We start from the raw sequence: 14,189 nt of genomic DNA, 5'->3' as shown, positions 1-14,189 counted from the left end.
TCTTTCGCCAATATTTTTTCTACGCTATTTGGTGAAGGTGAATGTTACACTACAACACAATACTTGCTAACTAACATTCATGCCTGTCTCAGAATACATCTCATTTACACTAATGAATAAATGAACTTACTAATATACACAGCTTGCCAATAGTGAAATAATCCTAGTTACAGTTTTGTATAAAGGCCTATTTGTATTTAGAACAATTAATTCTAACATGTACTGAAAGCTGTTTCAAGCAAACCCTTTGATTGTTAAATACATAATCTCTTCATTTCTTCTTGTTATTTTCTTAAAATTATGGAAGCAATCATACTTGCTAGCACTTCAACATTGAAGTCTGTTCTGTAAGCTAAAAACGAGTTCTGAGAAATAGTCCCAAAACAGTCTTTGTGGCTGACTAATGAAACCTGCATGTTACTTTAAGTCTATTAACAACAACTTCAGACAAGCCTCTCTCTACTGAGGGTTTCCTTTTATTTTTGTTCTTTAAACTATAAAGTGATTCTTAAGTAGTGTATTTTAAAACAACTAAGCACAAGTTAAAAGCGGTACCATAAAAGAACGAAAAGACAGAAATATTATAATAGTGGTTATTGCTGTCAGTACTGTGTTCTAAAAAAATAAATAAATAAAAATACAGTATTTTAAGAGAAAACATTTAATTCTCACCTAAAATGATTGACATTTGTTTTACTAAGGAATGAAAGCACAAATGAACCTGGTCTCCGATCACTCTCTCGAATAAGGTAGCTTCCAGGTTTTCCCGCCTGTCGAAGACGTTCTTCTGCAATTGTTCTGTCAAGTTTTCCATGATACCACCTGAAAAAAAAAATTACAAGGGGTGTCCTTAGAACTTAACATTTTCATTTATTCTTACAGAACATATCTGAGACCAAAGCAAGCTTTCAATTGGAACTGATATCATTGTGATCTTTTCCTGCAAACAAAGTTACTACATATTTACAGGTGCAACCTCCCAGTAAGTGCTTTTAAGACAGCGTAGATTTCAGATAACCAAGTAACTCGCATTTTGAACCATCCCATGGGGCAGAAGCTCTAAGTATCATCTTTTCCTCTTTCTCCAATTTGCTTGTTTTAAATAAACAGAAGCTGAGGTGACTTCTGACTTGAATGAAGACTGTTGTGTTTTAAGCCTGCCTGGGCTTCAGTTCAGGCTGGAGTTTCCTAAAACATGAATTGTAGAAGTAACAGCCTTTCTTTAGCTCACACACACGGATGTCCTGGTAGCAAAGCCTGCATCAAACTGGAGTTACAGCAGTTACCAGACCACCATCCAGTCCTAAAAGAGCCCTTCCTAAACACGATTCATACCCTATAAATTAAAAGCAAGTACAGATGCGTGGCAAGTCACTGACTGCTGAAAATGACAAAAGAGCACTTCCATCTGTAAAGTAAAGGTAAGACTTAACAGCAAAGCATTAATTAGCATTACCTCAATTCTTTTTATTTACATAGCTTTTGTCAGAACTCTTATTCGATCGCAAACGATTAAGCATTAGGTTTAGCACTAAAAAGAAAAAAAAAAAAGCAGCAATGGAGAGAGTAATTGAAATATAAAAACTCAAGTGGTGTTTCTCATCACTTTTTACAAGGAAAAACAACTGTGCCACTTACAAAGCTGCAGCATGTTCTGGAGCTACAGAACGTAATTTATTAGGTCTGCATCTATCAACTCACTATGCTTAAGAATTAACCTTTAATCTCCATGTTCAAGAAAACAACCGTTTTCATACTATCATTGTTTTATGGTATTTACATCATTTACTACTTCAGTCACCTACTGATTCTACCTGTTTGTGTAGATCTGTCATGCTATAAAAAAAATGCATTTTAGAACAGATATGAAAATTACCTCTTTAAAAAAAAAAAAATACAGCGGGGCTGTTGATAAAATCTGGCCGGATACACTTTTTGTATGAAATGGAAGCAAAATCAAAAGTTTTCTCTGAGGGCTTGCCTCAGAATGAAAAGCAGATAAGCTGTACAGATAAGCACTACGTGCACCAGCGTAGATGCTGTTTACCCTGGCAAAGCTGTGCTGTTGCTGGTGTAGCTCTTCTTGCTTCTCTTCCTTGTCCTGATGGAAACAAGCTAAACCAGAAGAAGTGCCGCTTTGTCTGTCCAGCCGTACCAGCCAGGTTACCCAGATGTGCCTCACCACATTCCAGAGCAGCACAGCCTCCTCGCTACTGGCAGGAACAGCCAGCTCGCATACGGTCTGCGCTGCCCCATCCGGAGAGCTCAATGGGAAACAAAAACAAAATCAGGAGTCTGTTTTGAGCTCTCTAGGATGAAATATCCTGCTTGTCGAAGGGCATGTCGGTGGCTTGAACCCAAGGCTGTTGGTTATGAGCACACATCACAACTGGGCTTTGCTCGTCTGGATAGACTGGCTTTCCTAACACAGAAAAACTCCCCGGAGACTGAAGAAACCTTCCTGATCAAGAAATTCTTTGAAACCAGCATTCCACGGAGCCTATTTTAAACTAACAATAGGCTCACTACGCTTTTATTTGTTCCTATTTATCACCCACTCAAGAAAAATAATCCGGGCTCTGTTGAGGGACACATCGTGTTTCAATGCCAGGCTTAAAGGCATGCCTTCAAAATGGGGAAAGTGGGAGTGCAAATCGCTGATAAAAATATATTAGGAAAACAAAACAGCAGAATTACAAAAAAAATATATCAATGTTTTTGAGGGGGACTGTGATTTCTTACAATGATAGTCAGCAACACAGCACAAACCTGGGTGCCAAAATTTTAAGACCTGAAGCTCTAAACAAAGAGGACGCCCTCCCTGTTAGCTGGTGTATCGCACACAGTGGAGATTACCTCCCCTAATGTGAAACAAGATATACTTACTGTCCCATTCAACAGTTTTGTTCCAGCCTCAGCTGAAGATATGTCGTACTAATTAAGGGATAAGCAAGGCTAAACAATGTTTGTCCCCTTATCTCAGAAAAGGGTTGTTTTCTAAAATAAAGCTGCCTCTTCAATGCCACTGAGCACCCACATACTTGAAATACTTGCAGCTGACACAAAGTACAGTTGTATTCTGCAGTTCACTATGCATTAGTGCAATGAATAAACTACTCCACACCAGGAGCTACAAAAACACGTGTTAACCCTGAACTTCACTAGCAGCTGATGGGAAGGTGAGATACAAATGTCAGTAGAGCAGAGTCAATACTCAGCAACGATAGCAGAAAACAGCTCAAGTGATATCCTCAGGAAGCCTCTGTAGATAGCACACATCTTTAGAAAACAGGATACACACTCAAGTACAAGCTTTCAAGATACCATTAGAGTAAGCAAAATGCTTGTCGGGAAATAACTGCATTTTTCCAGACTCAAGTTTCATCACTAGAGAACCACTTTACTCTAACAATACAGTGCAGAAGAGTGCTGGAAGGCTTCAATGTTAAAAGCGCACATCTTATACTTCACCCAGCTCTCACCTGACTTTGGCATTAATACGAAGATGCACTCTGCAAGTTTTCTGCTTTACTTTAAAGCAGTTTAATAGAAAATAGCGAAGAACGTTTTATAAAACTGCCACGCTTGATTTCATTTATAGATATCAAGTGCTCAATAAAGTATCCTAAGTATTATCTTTCTTAATACTTGCTAAGATTTTTTTTTTGATTCAAAATACATCCACAGATCAACTTTTCTTTCAATACTGACCAGGTTACTGATCACAAATTCACACTACTGAAAAATACTAAGATACTAAGATACTAAATACTATCCACCCAATAATCAATGCTAGCCAAAGAAAACGTGCATCAGAAATACCTGAACTGCAGAAGCAGTCCTACTCATTGTAATTTCACCAGAGAACAAAGAGCACAGAGCACTCTGAAGGATGAGACCAGTCTGAAATAAACTCCAGATTCTCTGCCTTTAACCCTCCATCAGGTATCTCTGTGAAGCCTGCAAAACATGTAAGTAAAATCTACCTTTTCCTCTCAGAAGACTCTGCAACATTGTGAACTCTGTAGGTCAAGGTCAGCAGTTCCAGCATTTTTGCAGCCAGAACAGCTTCAGATTTAACGCGCACACAATTAGATGCAACATTTAACGTGATGTCTTAAGTTTCTGTCCAATATAGCCGCCTCAGAGAGGCAAAATGGGGTCCTGGCTGCAGAGCACCACATTTATTAAGGGTTTGGATATGAAGGTATCACACCCAACAACCTGCTGAGCTGTTCATCAGTAGAAAGTTGCCCCTCTGGCTGTGACTCTTACCACGTGTGCACTCGGGAGAGTAACTCACAACTACTTACATGCACATCCTTCATTGCTGACAATGACAAGATCCCTATCGTTCCTAGTCAGTCACCTCTACTTCCTCGCCTCGTCCCATCTAGGAACACGTCTGTATTGCCAGCACTCACTTTGCAAAATTTTAAATGCTGATAATCCACTATCTTCACAGTGTTATGAGCAAACAGAATTAAATGGCATTCTGAAACAAACAGCTAGTGTCCTAACAATACGCTAGCTGTCATGAAAGGTATAAAAAGAGAAAATTGTCACTCAAGGTCACGGAGTGATTCAACTACAAAACGTCTAACTATGAATCACAATTTAGGCTGTTGCTCCCATGACCAGCACTTTAACCCTGCTGTAACCAGCTCATTATCCATTCTGTGGCCTTCATTTTTACTCTATGAGAGTCAATAACAGACTTCCACATTTCACAAACCAACCTGATGCAAGAAAACCCTTCCACCAGTTTAAATCCAAAACAGCCTATTCAAACCTGCTCCATAATCTCAATTACAGCAAACAGAGGGGATGCACACTCGATGTCCAGCAAGCTCAGGGTACGCTGCTCACGGGGCTTTTGGCCCCCAGCAGGGGCACTCCACGAAGGCCGCGCCAGACACAGGCTGTTGGAAGCGAAGCAGCAGATGGTGAATTTACCAGCTGGGAGCACATCACATGGGTCAGCCAAATCCTTTCATATTTATGTTTTTTCCTTTTCACTTGGGAGAGAGGCATAGGTATGAAGACATGTTGTTCCATCGAACATTTCGGCACTTCAGTACCCTGCAACTTTAACTCGGACACACAGCAGGCCAAGGAGAGGGAACGCAGAAGAGCGATGAAGGACTGGGTAAGCGTTTTTGAGCAACCTAGCAGAAATGAAGGTATTGGTAATAACAGGAAACCTGTTTCCACCTACAACACACGTTACAGTGCAGAGGAAAATTCATCACCACATGCCATATCCACTTCACTCAAAGCTCCTCTTAGCCATACCCTGCTGCTCCAACAAAACGTATTACAACAAGCAGAGAGCTTCCAGGAGACATGGTCACAGCTGCCTCCCTATCAACGCAGCCACTGCCTTTCACAGTACCTCTCACACATTACAGATTCTTGTTATCACTTCCTGAGACTACACGAGCTCTCGTTACTTACCATTCCATAATTAGCAATTTTTTGACAGGGTCTTAGCAGTTCTCAACATCACTTCCTGCCAGAAAAAACTTCCTGCCAGAGAAAAAGCTCTGCAAATATGCGCCACTTGCTGTACTGTACTCACCTGTAAGACACTGAAACAAGCTGAAAATAACCTGAAGCACTGTAGGTGTTCTTTGCCCAGCACGCATGAAATTAGAGGCTGTTTCATACTCTTCTACTAAGCGTGCTGGTGTTTTTTAATTCATTTTGTATGCATGTTTCCATGTGGAGGCAGAACACGTAAACCTAATACAGTTCGCTTATATCCTTTTTATGTTCTAAAACCCCTTAAAAACTGCAAGTAGAAAAAAAAAAAAAAAAAGAGGCCATGTAGGAAGAGTAGGAAGCAACCGACAAAGTTCAGTCCCACCATGGTACTTGCAAATGCCTCTGAAAGTCACTAAAATGCTTTCAGCAGAGAAATTCACAACCGTGGACTTGAGGAAAACAAAAAAATTAAAAACATCTCAAACAAAAAACTCAGTATGTCTTAACAGAAAGACCAAGCAAGGATGAGAAAAACGAGGTAAGCCTACATTTAATAGGCAATACATTTAAATAACTTTAAAGAAAGTGGGGTTCTAAACACTTCCATCCTTTCAAAGATACAAGGTGTAGTAAACCTTAGAAGAGATCTAACAGCACAACAGACAACAAAGGCAGGCCACGGAGTTCTTTCAGTCCTATCTAATACACATTTACTAAAAAGAACAGTGACCGCTATCTCCTTTTTGCAAAAGCCACCGATAAACAAGATAAATATAGATAAACCAAGCAACAGCTCTTGAAACTCTCATTTTCTTACTGAAAGGTCAACTTAGGAAGTAAATTCTGGAACTCATTACAGTTCTTAGCAAGACATTTCCCATTTTTAGCAAAAGTTTCCTATTCATGCATGCTTCCTACATGTGCCTTCTGGTCTTTTCTGTTTAAACCAAGAGTAATGAAGAAGCTACAGAAGCAATGTCAACACTGCTCTGCAAGTCAGCAGATAATCTTTAGCAACAATTAAGGAATTTCTGGGATTTTCTTTCCGATACTTGAATTAAGAGACAATTACTATGGAGGCGTTGTTACATTTTGGTTTTGGAAGCATGAAGACATTTCTCTAACACCCCTTGGGTTGCCAAACAGTAAAAAGCACAACTCTCCCCAGATGCTCAGAAAGCAAGAAAAGCCCTCCAAGAAAAAAAATCTAGGGAAAAGGTACAGAGAACCGGCCGTGGCTTGAACAAGACAATGCAAGTCATTCCCAGTCCTCTGGATTAACAAAATATCCAAACGTGAATTTTGTAAAGTCTCTGCTACTGTTTACTAATAAATGGAGACACAGAAAATGAATTAATTGATTAATGATTGCTAAGTTTTATACGTAGGAAAGGTTGATGCAATTTATCTATGCAAGAACCACACAGAATCCAGTAAGCAAGCCACGGACAGAAAATCCTTTTCTCTGTGTAGACGTATGGGTGAGTATTTGCATACATATGCATAATTTTACAGCAAACAGGAGGACTGGATAACAGAGCAAATGTTTCAGAAAAAAGTCTTACATAAATCTACACAGAAGTACAATACAATTCCTGAGCTGATTAGCAAAGGTTGGATAAATGTACGTTGTTTCTTGAAGCTTCTGCAGAACAGAAAGCTGTGTGCTCTGCAACTGGAAGTCCACAGAGGAAAGCCTTGCCCAAACATCTGTTAAGTAGCTATAAATGAGAAAAATCGTATGCATGCTCCTGCTTGGGCAGTGAAAGTAACCTTTAACAGGAAAGGTTAACATTTTTAATATTCCCACCTAGCTACACGGCCAACTTCTTCAAATACATGCAACTGTAACATCTCCACATTAGCATCACTATTCCAACCTAAAGAAAGTATAAACCGATGAAAGCCCAACCACTACTTGAAGATGAACAAGAGTTACTACCTCAGTTCAACAACAACAACATACTAACAAAACATACAAAAATAAGTAAATTATTGAAACTTGAAGATGAGAATCACTTTTATTATCCACCCTCTTCCACCTGCTCTTCCGAGCAGCACAGGGGAACGGGGACTGGGGGCTGCAGTCAGTCCCTGACTCTCCTTTGCTGCTCCTTCACAGTCCCTCTCTGCCCCTGCTCCCCGTGGGGTCCCTCCCACGGGATGCCGTCCTTCCTGAACTGAGCCTGCGGGGGCTGCCCACAGGCAGCAGCTCTTCAGGAATTCCAGCAGCAGGTCCCTTTTGGAGCAGCTGGAGCTGGCTCCTCTCTGACATGTGGCAGCTGCTGGGCTCTGCTCACAGAGGCCACCCCTGGAGCCCCCTGCAACCAAAACCTTGCCACAGAAGCCCAGCACCAGCATCCGAGGAATCAGGTCTTGACCAGAACTGACCAGAGCCCTGGCTGGGTATGTTGAGTGTCCTCCTTCCCTCAAATGTGCCCGTAGCTTTCACATTTACTTAGCAGCACTGGCTTGTATACAATTATTAACACATACAAATTGATGTAATAAAGAGATGACTTGAAAGGAAAACGTACACATTGCAAGCAAACTGATCAAATTTTTAAGCAGCACTATTAGGTATCTTAGAATTTTTAAAAGGCAATTTCTTGAGTTTTGGCCACAGAAATTGGGAGATCTGCCTACACAGAAAATAACAAAGTGTTCTACTTCACCCATTTAAGGATTTATTGTGCTTCCCTTTAAAGCCTTTGCTATTAGCTACTGCCATTGATGTGACTCCAGAGTACTTCAAGTAATAATTTCCAGCAAGTAAGTCCCGTAACACCCACCCTCAACTATACCATCAGCGTATTTATACACACACAGAACCATTTTGGTTGGAAATGACCACGGGGGCTGTCTAGCTACCATGCCCCCAGTGCTTCTCAAGCAGGGCCAGCTACAGCAGGCTGCTCCCAGCCACACGCAGCGGGGTTACAGGTACCTGCAAGGATGGGGACTCCAGTCTCAGGGCAATCTGTGACCGTGTTTGACTACCCTCACAATTAAAAAAAAAAGTGTTTGTTTTTTTTTTCCTGTATTGAAATGGATTTTCAAGTTTTTTCATTCGTTCCCACTGAGTCTTGCCCTGTGAGTGACCAGCACTGGGGACAGCTTGGCTCCCCCATCCTCGTCCCTACCCATCAGGTACTCACAGGCGAGGATACGATCCCTCTGAGCCTCCTCCAGCCCAAGCCGTCACCTTGGTGGCCCTGTACTGGCCTCACTCCTCTGAGCCCACATCCCTCCCACTGGGAGCCCAGCACTACACGCAGCACCTTGGACGTGTCCCACAGTGCTGAGCAGAGGAAGGATCGCCTCTGACGCCCCTCGCAGTGCCACCCAGGAGGCTGCTGTTCACCTGTTTTAGTGCTTGGATGTGTTTCTGGCTCCTGCTCAGCTTGCTGTCTGTCGGGCCCACTCAGTCACAGAGTGGCCCTGCGGAGCTGCTCACCAAGCAGTCAGCCCCCAGCACGGAAAAACGTCAGTCAGTCCTCTACGGGGCTGTAGCTTTGCGTTGCCTCTGCTGAACTTGAAGAGGTCCCACAGGGCCCAGCTCTCCAGCCTGTCCAGGTCCCTCCAAATGGCAGCCCACCCACCTGGCACATCAGGCGCTCCTCTCGGGTCTGTATCAGCTGTGAACTTGCTGATGAGAGCAGACCCCGTCCCAATGCTGAGGTTGAGAACCACAATGTTCAGTGGTACAGGTCCTGGAGGACACCACCAGTGTCACCCCACAGACACCAGCACCTTCCCCTACCCGACAAGCCAGGGACCTCACTGCAGAAGGCCACAGTACAACCAGCGCCGTCCTCTCCCCATCACCTTCAATACAAAACATAATGCAAAGACATATTCAGGTTAAAAACAAAGCAAGACAAATTCTCTTCCATTCCAGAGCGACAGAGCAGATACTTCAGATAACAAATAAAGACTGAGGACTGTCTGCAAGTATGCAGAACAGCATTAGGAGCCTGACAAGCATCCGAGTGACAGTAATACCTTACTGGTGCTCAGTGTACTCGGGCAGCAGGCAGAGGAACACAGGATTGTTCCATGGGGATACTTCTAGGAAGCACAAGGACCAGGTTCAAACACCTCCTCCTCCCTCCTGCTGCACCCTCCAGTGAGATACGTACAAAGACTTCACTGCTTTTATTAAATGAGCAAGGAAGACACAGACAAAGTGGAAAACTACTGCATGAACCCTAAGAGTTTATGGCTCAACCTACAGATGGGGCCCATCACCGGAGAGACCCAAGCCTCACTGGTAAATTCATGCTTGCCCCAGCTGCCCCACCACCAGGCATGAAAACAAAAGGTGACGGGACACGGCACAACACTGAGCACCCCAAAAGGGCAGGACAGTAGATGGAGTACACAAGTCCCACATTGCTGTTCTCGGAATCAGGGACAGAACAAAAACTAGATAAAGTGAAGGTCAGGAGAGCATCCACTCCTTAGATGAAACGACAGCATCCAATGTTAGCTAGAAGTACTGAAAATCCCTTCTCAGACTTTCACTAGCACCAAATGCTTTCCCACTTCTGTTTTTCTTCATCCGAAGCTTCCTTTAATATACGTACCTATCGTGTCAGCGCACTTACTGCTTGGCTTCCTATATATGGTTAGGTGCAATTCTGTCCTGCTGCTCTTAACCGTGCATTTCTAACGCCACACACTCAGCCAGAGGTAAAACCAGACTTCTCTTCACGTCTAGTTTGTAAGCGGCCCAAACAGTACGCTAACCAGCAGGTAATTAATTTCTTTATCGACTTCTGCTCCCTGTGGAAGGGGAACACCTTGTTTTCCAAGAGAGAAAAAGTTTACATGCTCAGGTTAACTGCTAAACAGAAAAGGAACCTCATATGCTAAAATCAAGTTGCATCCCATTTCATTTTTTATTGCTTATATGGAACCTAACTGCATATGCCAATGTCATTTTTCCCCAGCTCTCACTGCTACAGACTTATTCACTGGAATGGAAAATGATCCTCGACCATTATTCAGGGAAAAAAAATTCTTTTCTTATTAGTTACTCAAATAAACAAATGTTGCACAACTCTGGGCTTGCCACCTTTGACAGACTTACCTCAAGAAACTGTAATTCACACCGCGTTCAGACAGAAATATTCTTCCATGCAGTCTTTGCTTGTAATGCTATTTCCCTACCCATCTCTCTGTTTTCAGCTTTTTCTCCCTAATTTATTGCCTCAACAGATACCACGAACTACTCTAAGAATACATCTGCTTTGGGTAAGATTTTGTTTTAACCAGACAGTATTTTGACAGCCTGTTTCATTTTGTTAGTTGATGGCTTTCAATTTCAACTTGTTTCCATTTAAAACTGCTAATCGCTGCTTAAAAAACACCATATGAAAATGTGAATTTTGTTGAAACATCCAAGAACTGCTTCTGCTACTTTCATGGAACACTACAATCCCAAACAAGTTATTTAGTCAACTAAGATATTTAGTGAAATGCCTAAGTAACTATAAACTATTTCACATAGCAGTGATTTTTTTATTTTTTTTATTTTTTTTTTTTTACTAAATTAAGCAGCATTCACTCATTAATTTTGAAGGCCATTTCCTTGCACGATTTCAGACCGCTGTCAGCCTGTCAGTGAGCTTTGCAGATGGGGAAGAAAGCGCAGAAAAAAAAAAAGAACAAAACAAACACAGAATTGCCCATTTTATTCCCTAGCATCCTGTGCTTCCCACCCAGCATTAAACTACAATATAAACACGCGACTGCCGTGCTCCAGAAAAATGAACAACCCCCCCCCCCCACACACACACACACACTGAGCAGACAAGTCTCGAGTCAACTAATTCCACTCGGGATCAAAGAAGATAAATATCAACCCTACTTGGGAATTTTGAGCTTCTGAGTAAAGTGAACCTGTTACATGCTGACAATCTCCTCCCAGTGCTAGAAAATTAAGGAAAACACGTTAAGAGAAGACACGTTCCCCTTTTCCATAGGTATGTGGAAAAGAAAAGAGGAAATTAAGTGTATTAGGTGCTTGCTAGCAAAGACGAACACATCCTGACTGCTCTGAACAAACTATATTTACAGCATCCTGATGGGAAGTCCAGAACTTGCATCTGCTTCATTTCCCATCTCTTCAGGTTAGCTACTGTAAAAATCAGCATGACAAGAATATGGTGTTTAAAAAGCTAATCAGCAAAAAATATTTAGTCTGTAACAGCTTTATGGCCTAAAACTTGCTAAGGGAATTCACTCAGATATTTTGTTTTCAACTGTTAAACAAATTAGGAGATAAAAATGTTATAAAGTTCTGTGTAAGTTTATACAAAAGCTTCATTTCATTTTATGCATAAAGATCCAATTTCAGACCAGAGTACAAACTAGGAAACACCAGAAGCGACTTTTACCAGATTTTTTTTTTTTGTTTGGAGTCAGTAACCAACAATTCAGTAAATCCTGAAATGCGATGCATGTCCAAGGGAGGGCAAAGCGGGCTAGTTAGTGGTTATTGTTGTGAAAGAAAAAGAAAAAGTCTTTTCCTTCTCGTACAGGAGATAATGCCACACAATGCAAAGCCAGGAGCGAGGAGCACTCCCCGTTCTCTGATGTGCACGCATTATCCTGTAAGCAAACAGGACAAAGAAACAAAACTGTTTGACAGAATCACAGAATTATCCATCAGGCCAACCGTGTATGCCTCCCATAAAAGCTGAATGAATTAGGAGGAAGTGGGAAAGGGTGGAGCTGGCAGTCGTATTTAAACAAATGGAACAGCAGCTTTACAATCGTATCCAACTGGAGAAATTCAATCCACGTTACAAATTCAATCGTTGTTCTTAAAAATTTGTGCTGGACTTTTCCCTACATAAGATTATAGATAATGCTGAACTCTGTTTTGGTAATACGCTCAGAGTTCAACTCCACAGCGGCAAACAGTCTGGCTACAAAGACAGGGCCCTTCCGAAATAAAACAGCAGCACTGAAAGGATGGCAATATCAGCATATTGCCAGTGCAAACGGCTTAACAGAGAGTGGTAAAAACTGACAACTGCAGACGAGATGAATGAAAAAGGCCGACTATATTGAATCAACCCACTTCAGATTTTGTTTACTGAGAAGTCACATACCCAAGATAAAGTTACAAAGAAAAAAAACAAAACAGTTTATTACAGCAGTAAGTGCTTCCAATTAATCTTTAAGTACTTTATTTCTTGGGTTTTCCTTCTGTTAAGGATTCTCCTGGGGCACAATGCTCAGCTACTGAATGCCTGGCTCTGTGGAGACTTCAGCGCCCCTTTGGTGTCAGCAAGGTGAGCCGTGCTGTTAACCAAAACAAAATCAGGGCCTCTGCAGTCCTCCCTGAGCACGCACTTGTCAGAATGCTAACATCCTCTTTTACACAAGTTCACCATCACGCCAGCACGTGAGTCACACGGCAATATCCCGACAGCAAAACCCGCTCAGATTTGTCCAGGTCATAGCAGCTATTCTGCATCAAATGGGCGATTATCTACACCTTATAACTACCCCTCTCTCTAAAGTTACTTAGAAAATAGCCTGCTTTCTCTCCAAAACACAGCCGGGTCTAACAGAAGCAGCAGCCCAGTCTTTCAGAGAGAAAACCAGAAGCGCAGAGTTGTGTCTCTCGCTGACTTTACAGACAAAGTAACTTCACTTTTATGTGTTTCTGTTTCCCTCCTTACCCTTTGTCAAAACTGCCTAATCATATTTCTAGCTCGTTAGTGAAGCCTGCAAGTGAAAGACTATTCAAACACCACCTTCACAAAACAAGGCCTTAACTAGGCAAACTTGCATGAAAACTGAAGGAATTAAAAGAACAAAGGAAGTCTGTCAAGGTCAGAGAGAGAAATTTAAAAGGAATACTTAAATATTACATTTTACGCCCTCCTCACGACTGCAGTGGCTCCTGAAATGTTGGAAATACCTGATAGCACAGAAATCAACTCCCGGGTAGTGGAGTCACAAGAGAAGGTAAAAAAGAACCCAAATTCAGATCGGTTTTCAGATTACCCTTCTGCCCTGTCTCCTGAATCCATCTGCCAGCTGCCACCTTGAAATCCTAAATCGCCTGCTACAGTTACTGAAACCTCTGGAATAATGTATTTCTAGGCACCAATGAAGGCTTTTAAGCAATTTCATTTTTTAAACAGGAAGGTACCTGCTAAGAGGACCACTTTCTGCTCTAACACGGGGCTCGCAGTGCTTTACAAAAACCTGCCGACTTCCTACACGTGAAGCCAGGGGTTGTTCTTAGAGTACTCGCTCATGACACCAGCTCCACATAACATTTTCGGATCCTGTATTTCAGGCAGGATAAACGCAGAACCGCTCTCAGGGCGAGATCCCCGGTATTACCGCCCTGCAGGACCCCGGTGAGCCCTGATTAATGGCAGGGTGAGCGCAAGGAAACCCAGCCAGGGATTTACCTGGATTTCTTTCCACGCTGCCTGAGCACAGCCTAACTAGGAACAGCTCTGGAGTTGGCTGAGGAGCAAAGCAGGCTGGGTTTATCAAAACACACGGTCCGGGAGTACTTTGGGACAGCGGAAGGCTCACGTTAGGAACATGTTGGTTTTAAGAATGTGCTGAGGGTGAAATATAAAGGAAAAAAAAAAAAAAAAAGAAAAAAAGGCAACACGTGCATGCCCCTTTGGAGGTGTTTGCGGGCGAGGGTGTGCTTGGAT

The 14,189-nt window shown here is 42.2% G+C and overlaps 1 protein-coding gene across 1 annotated transcript in view; it reads right to left on the bottom strand.

The window, feature by feature from the left end:
- The window catches only part of RASA1 (RAS p21 protein activator 1), a 58,857-nt gene that overhangs the window by 43,885 nt on the left and 783 nt on the right, over window positions 1–14,189 (bottom strand). The window contains exon 2 of the mRNA XM_068667953.1: window positions 673–822. Within this exon, the coding sequence (XP_068524054.1) occupies window positions 673–822 (150 nt within the window). The remainder of the gene's footprint in view (window positions 1–672; window positions 823–14,189) is intronic.

This window comes from Anas acuta, chromosome Z, assembly GCF_963932015.1.
Source record: "Anas acuta chromosome Z, bAnaAcu1.1, whole genome shotgun sequence".
Classification (NCBI taxonomy): Eukaryota; Metazoa; Chordata; class Aves; order Anseriformes; family Anatidae; genus Anas; species Anas acuta.
Note: the sequence above shows the minus strand (reverse complement) of the source record. Positions and strands in the feature narration are given on the sequence as shown.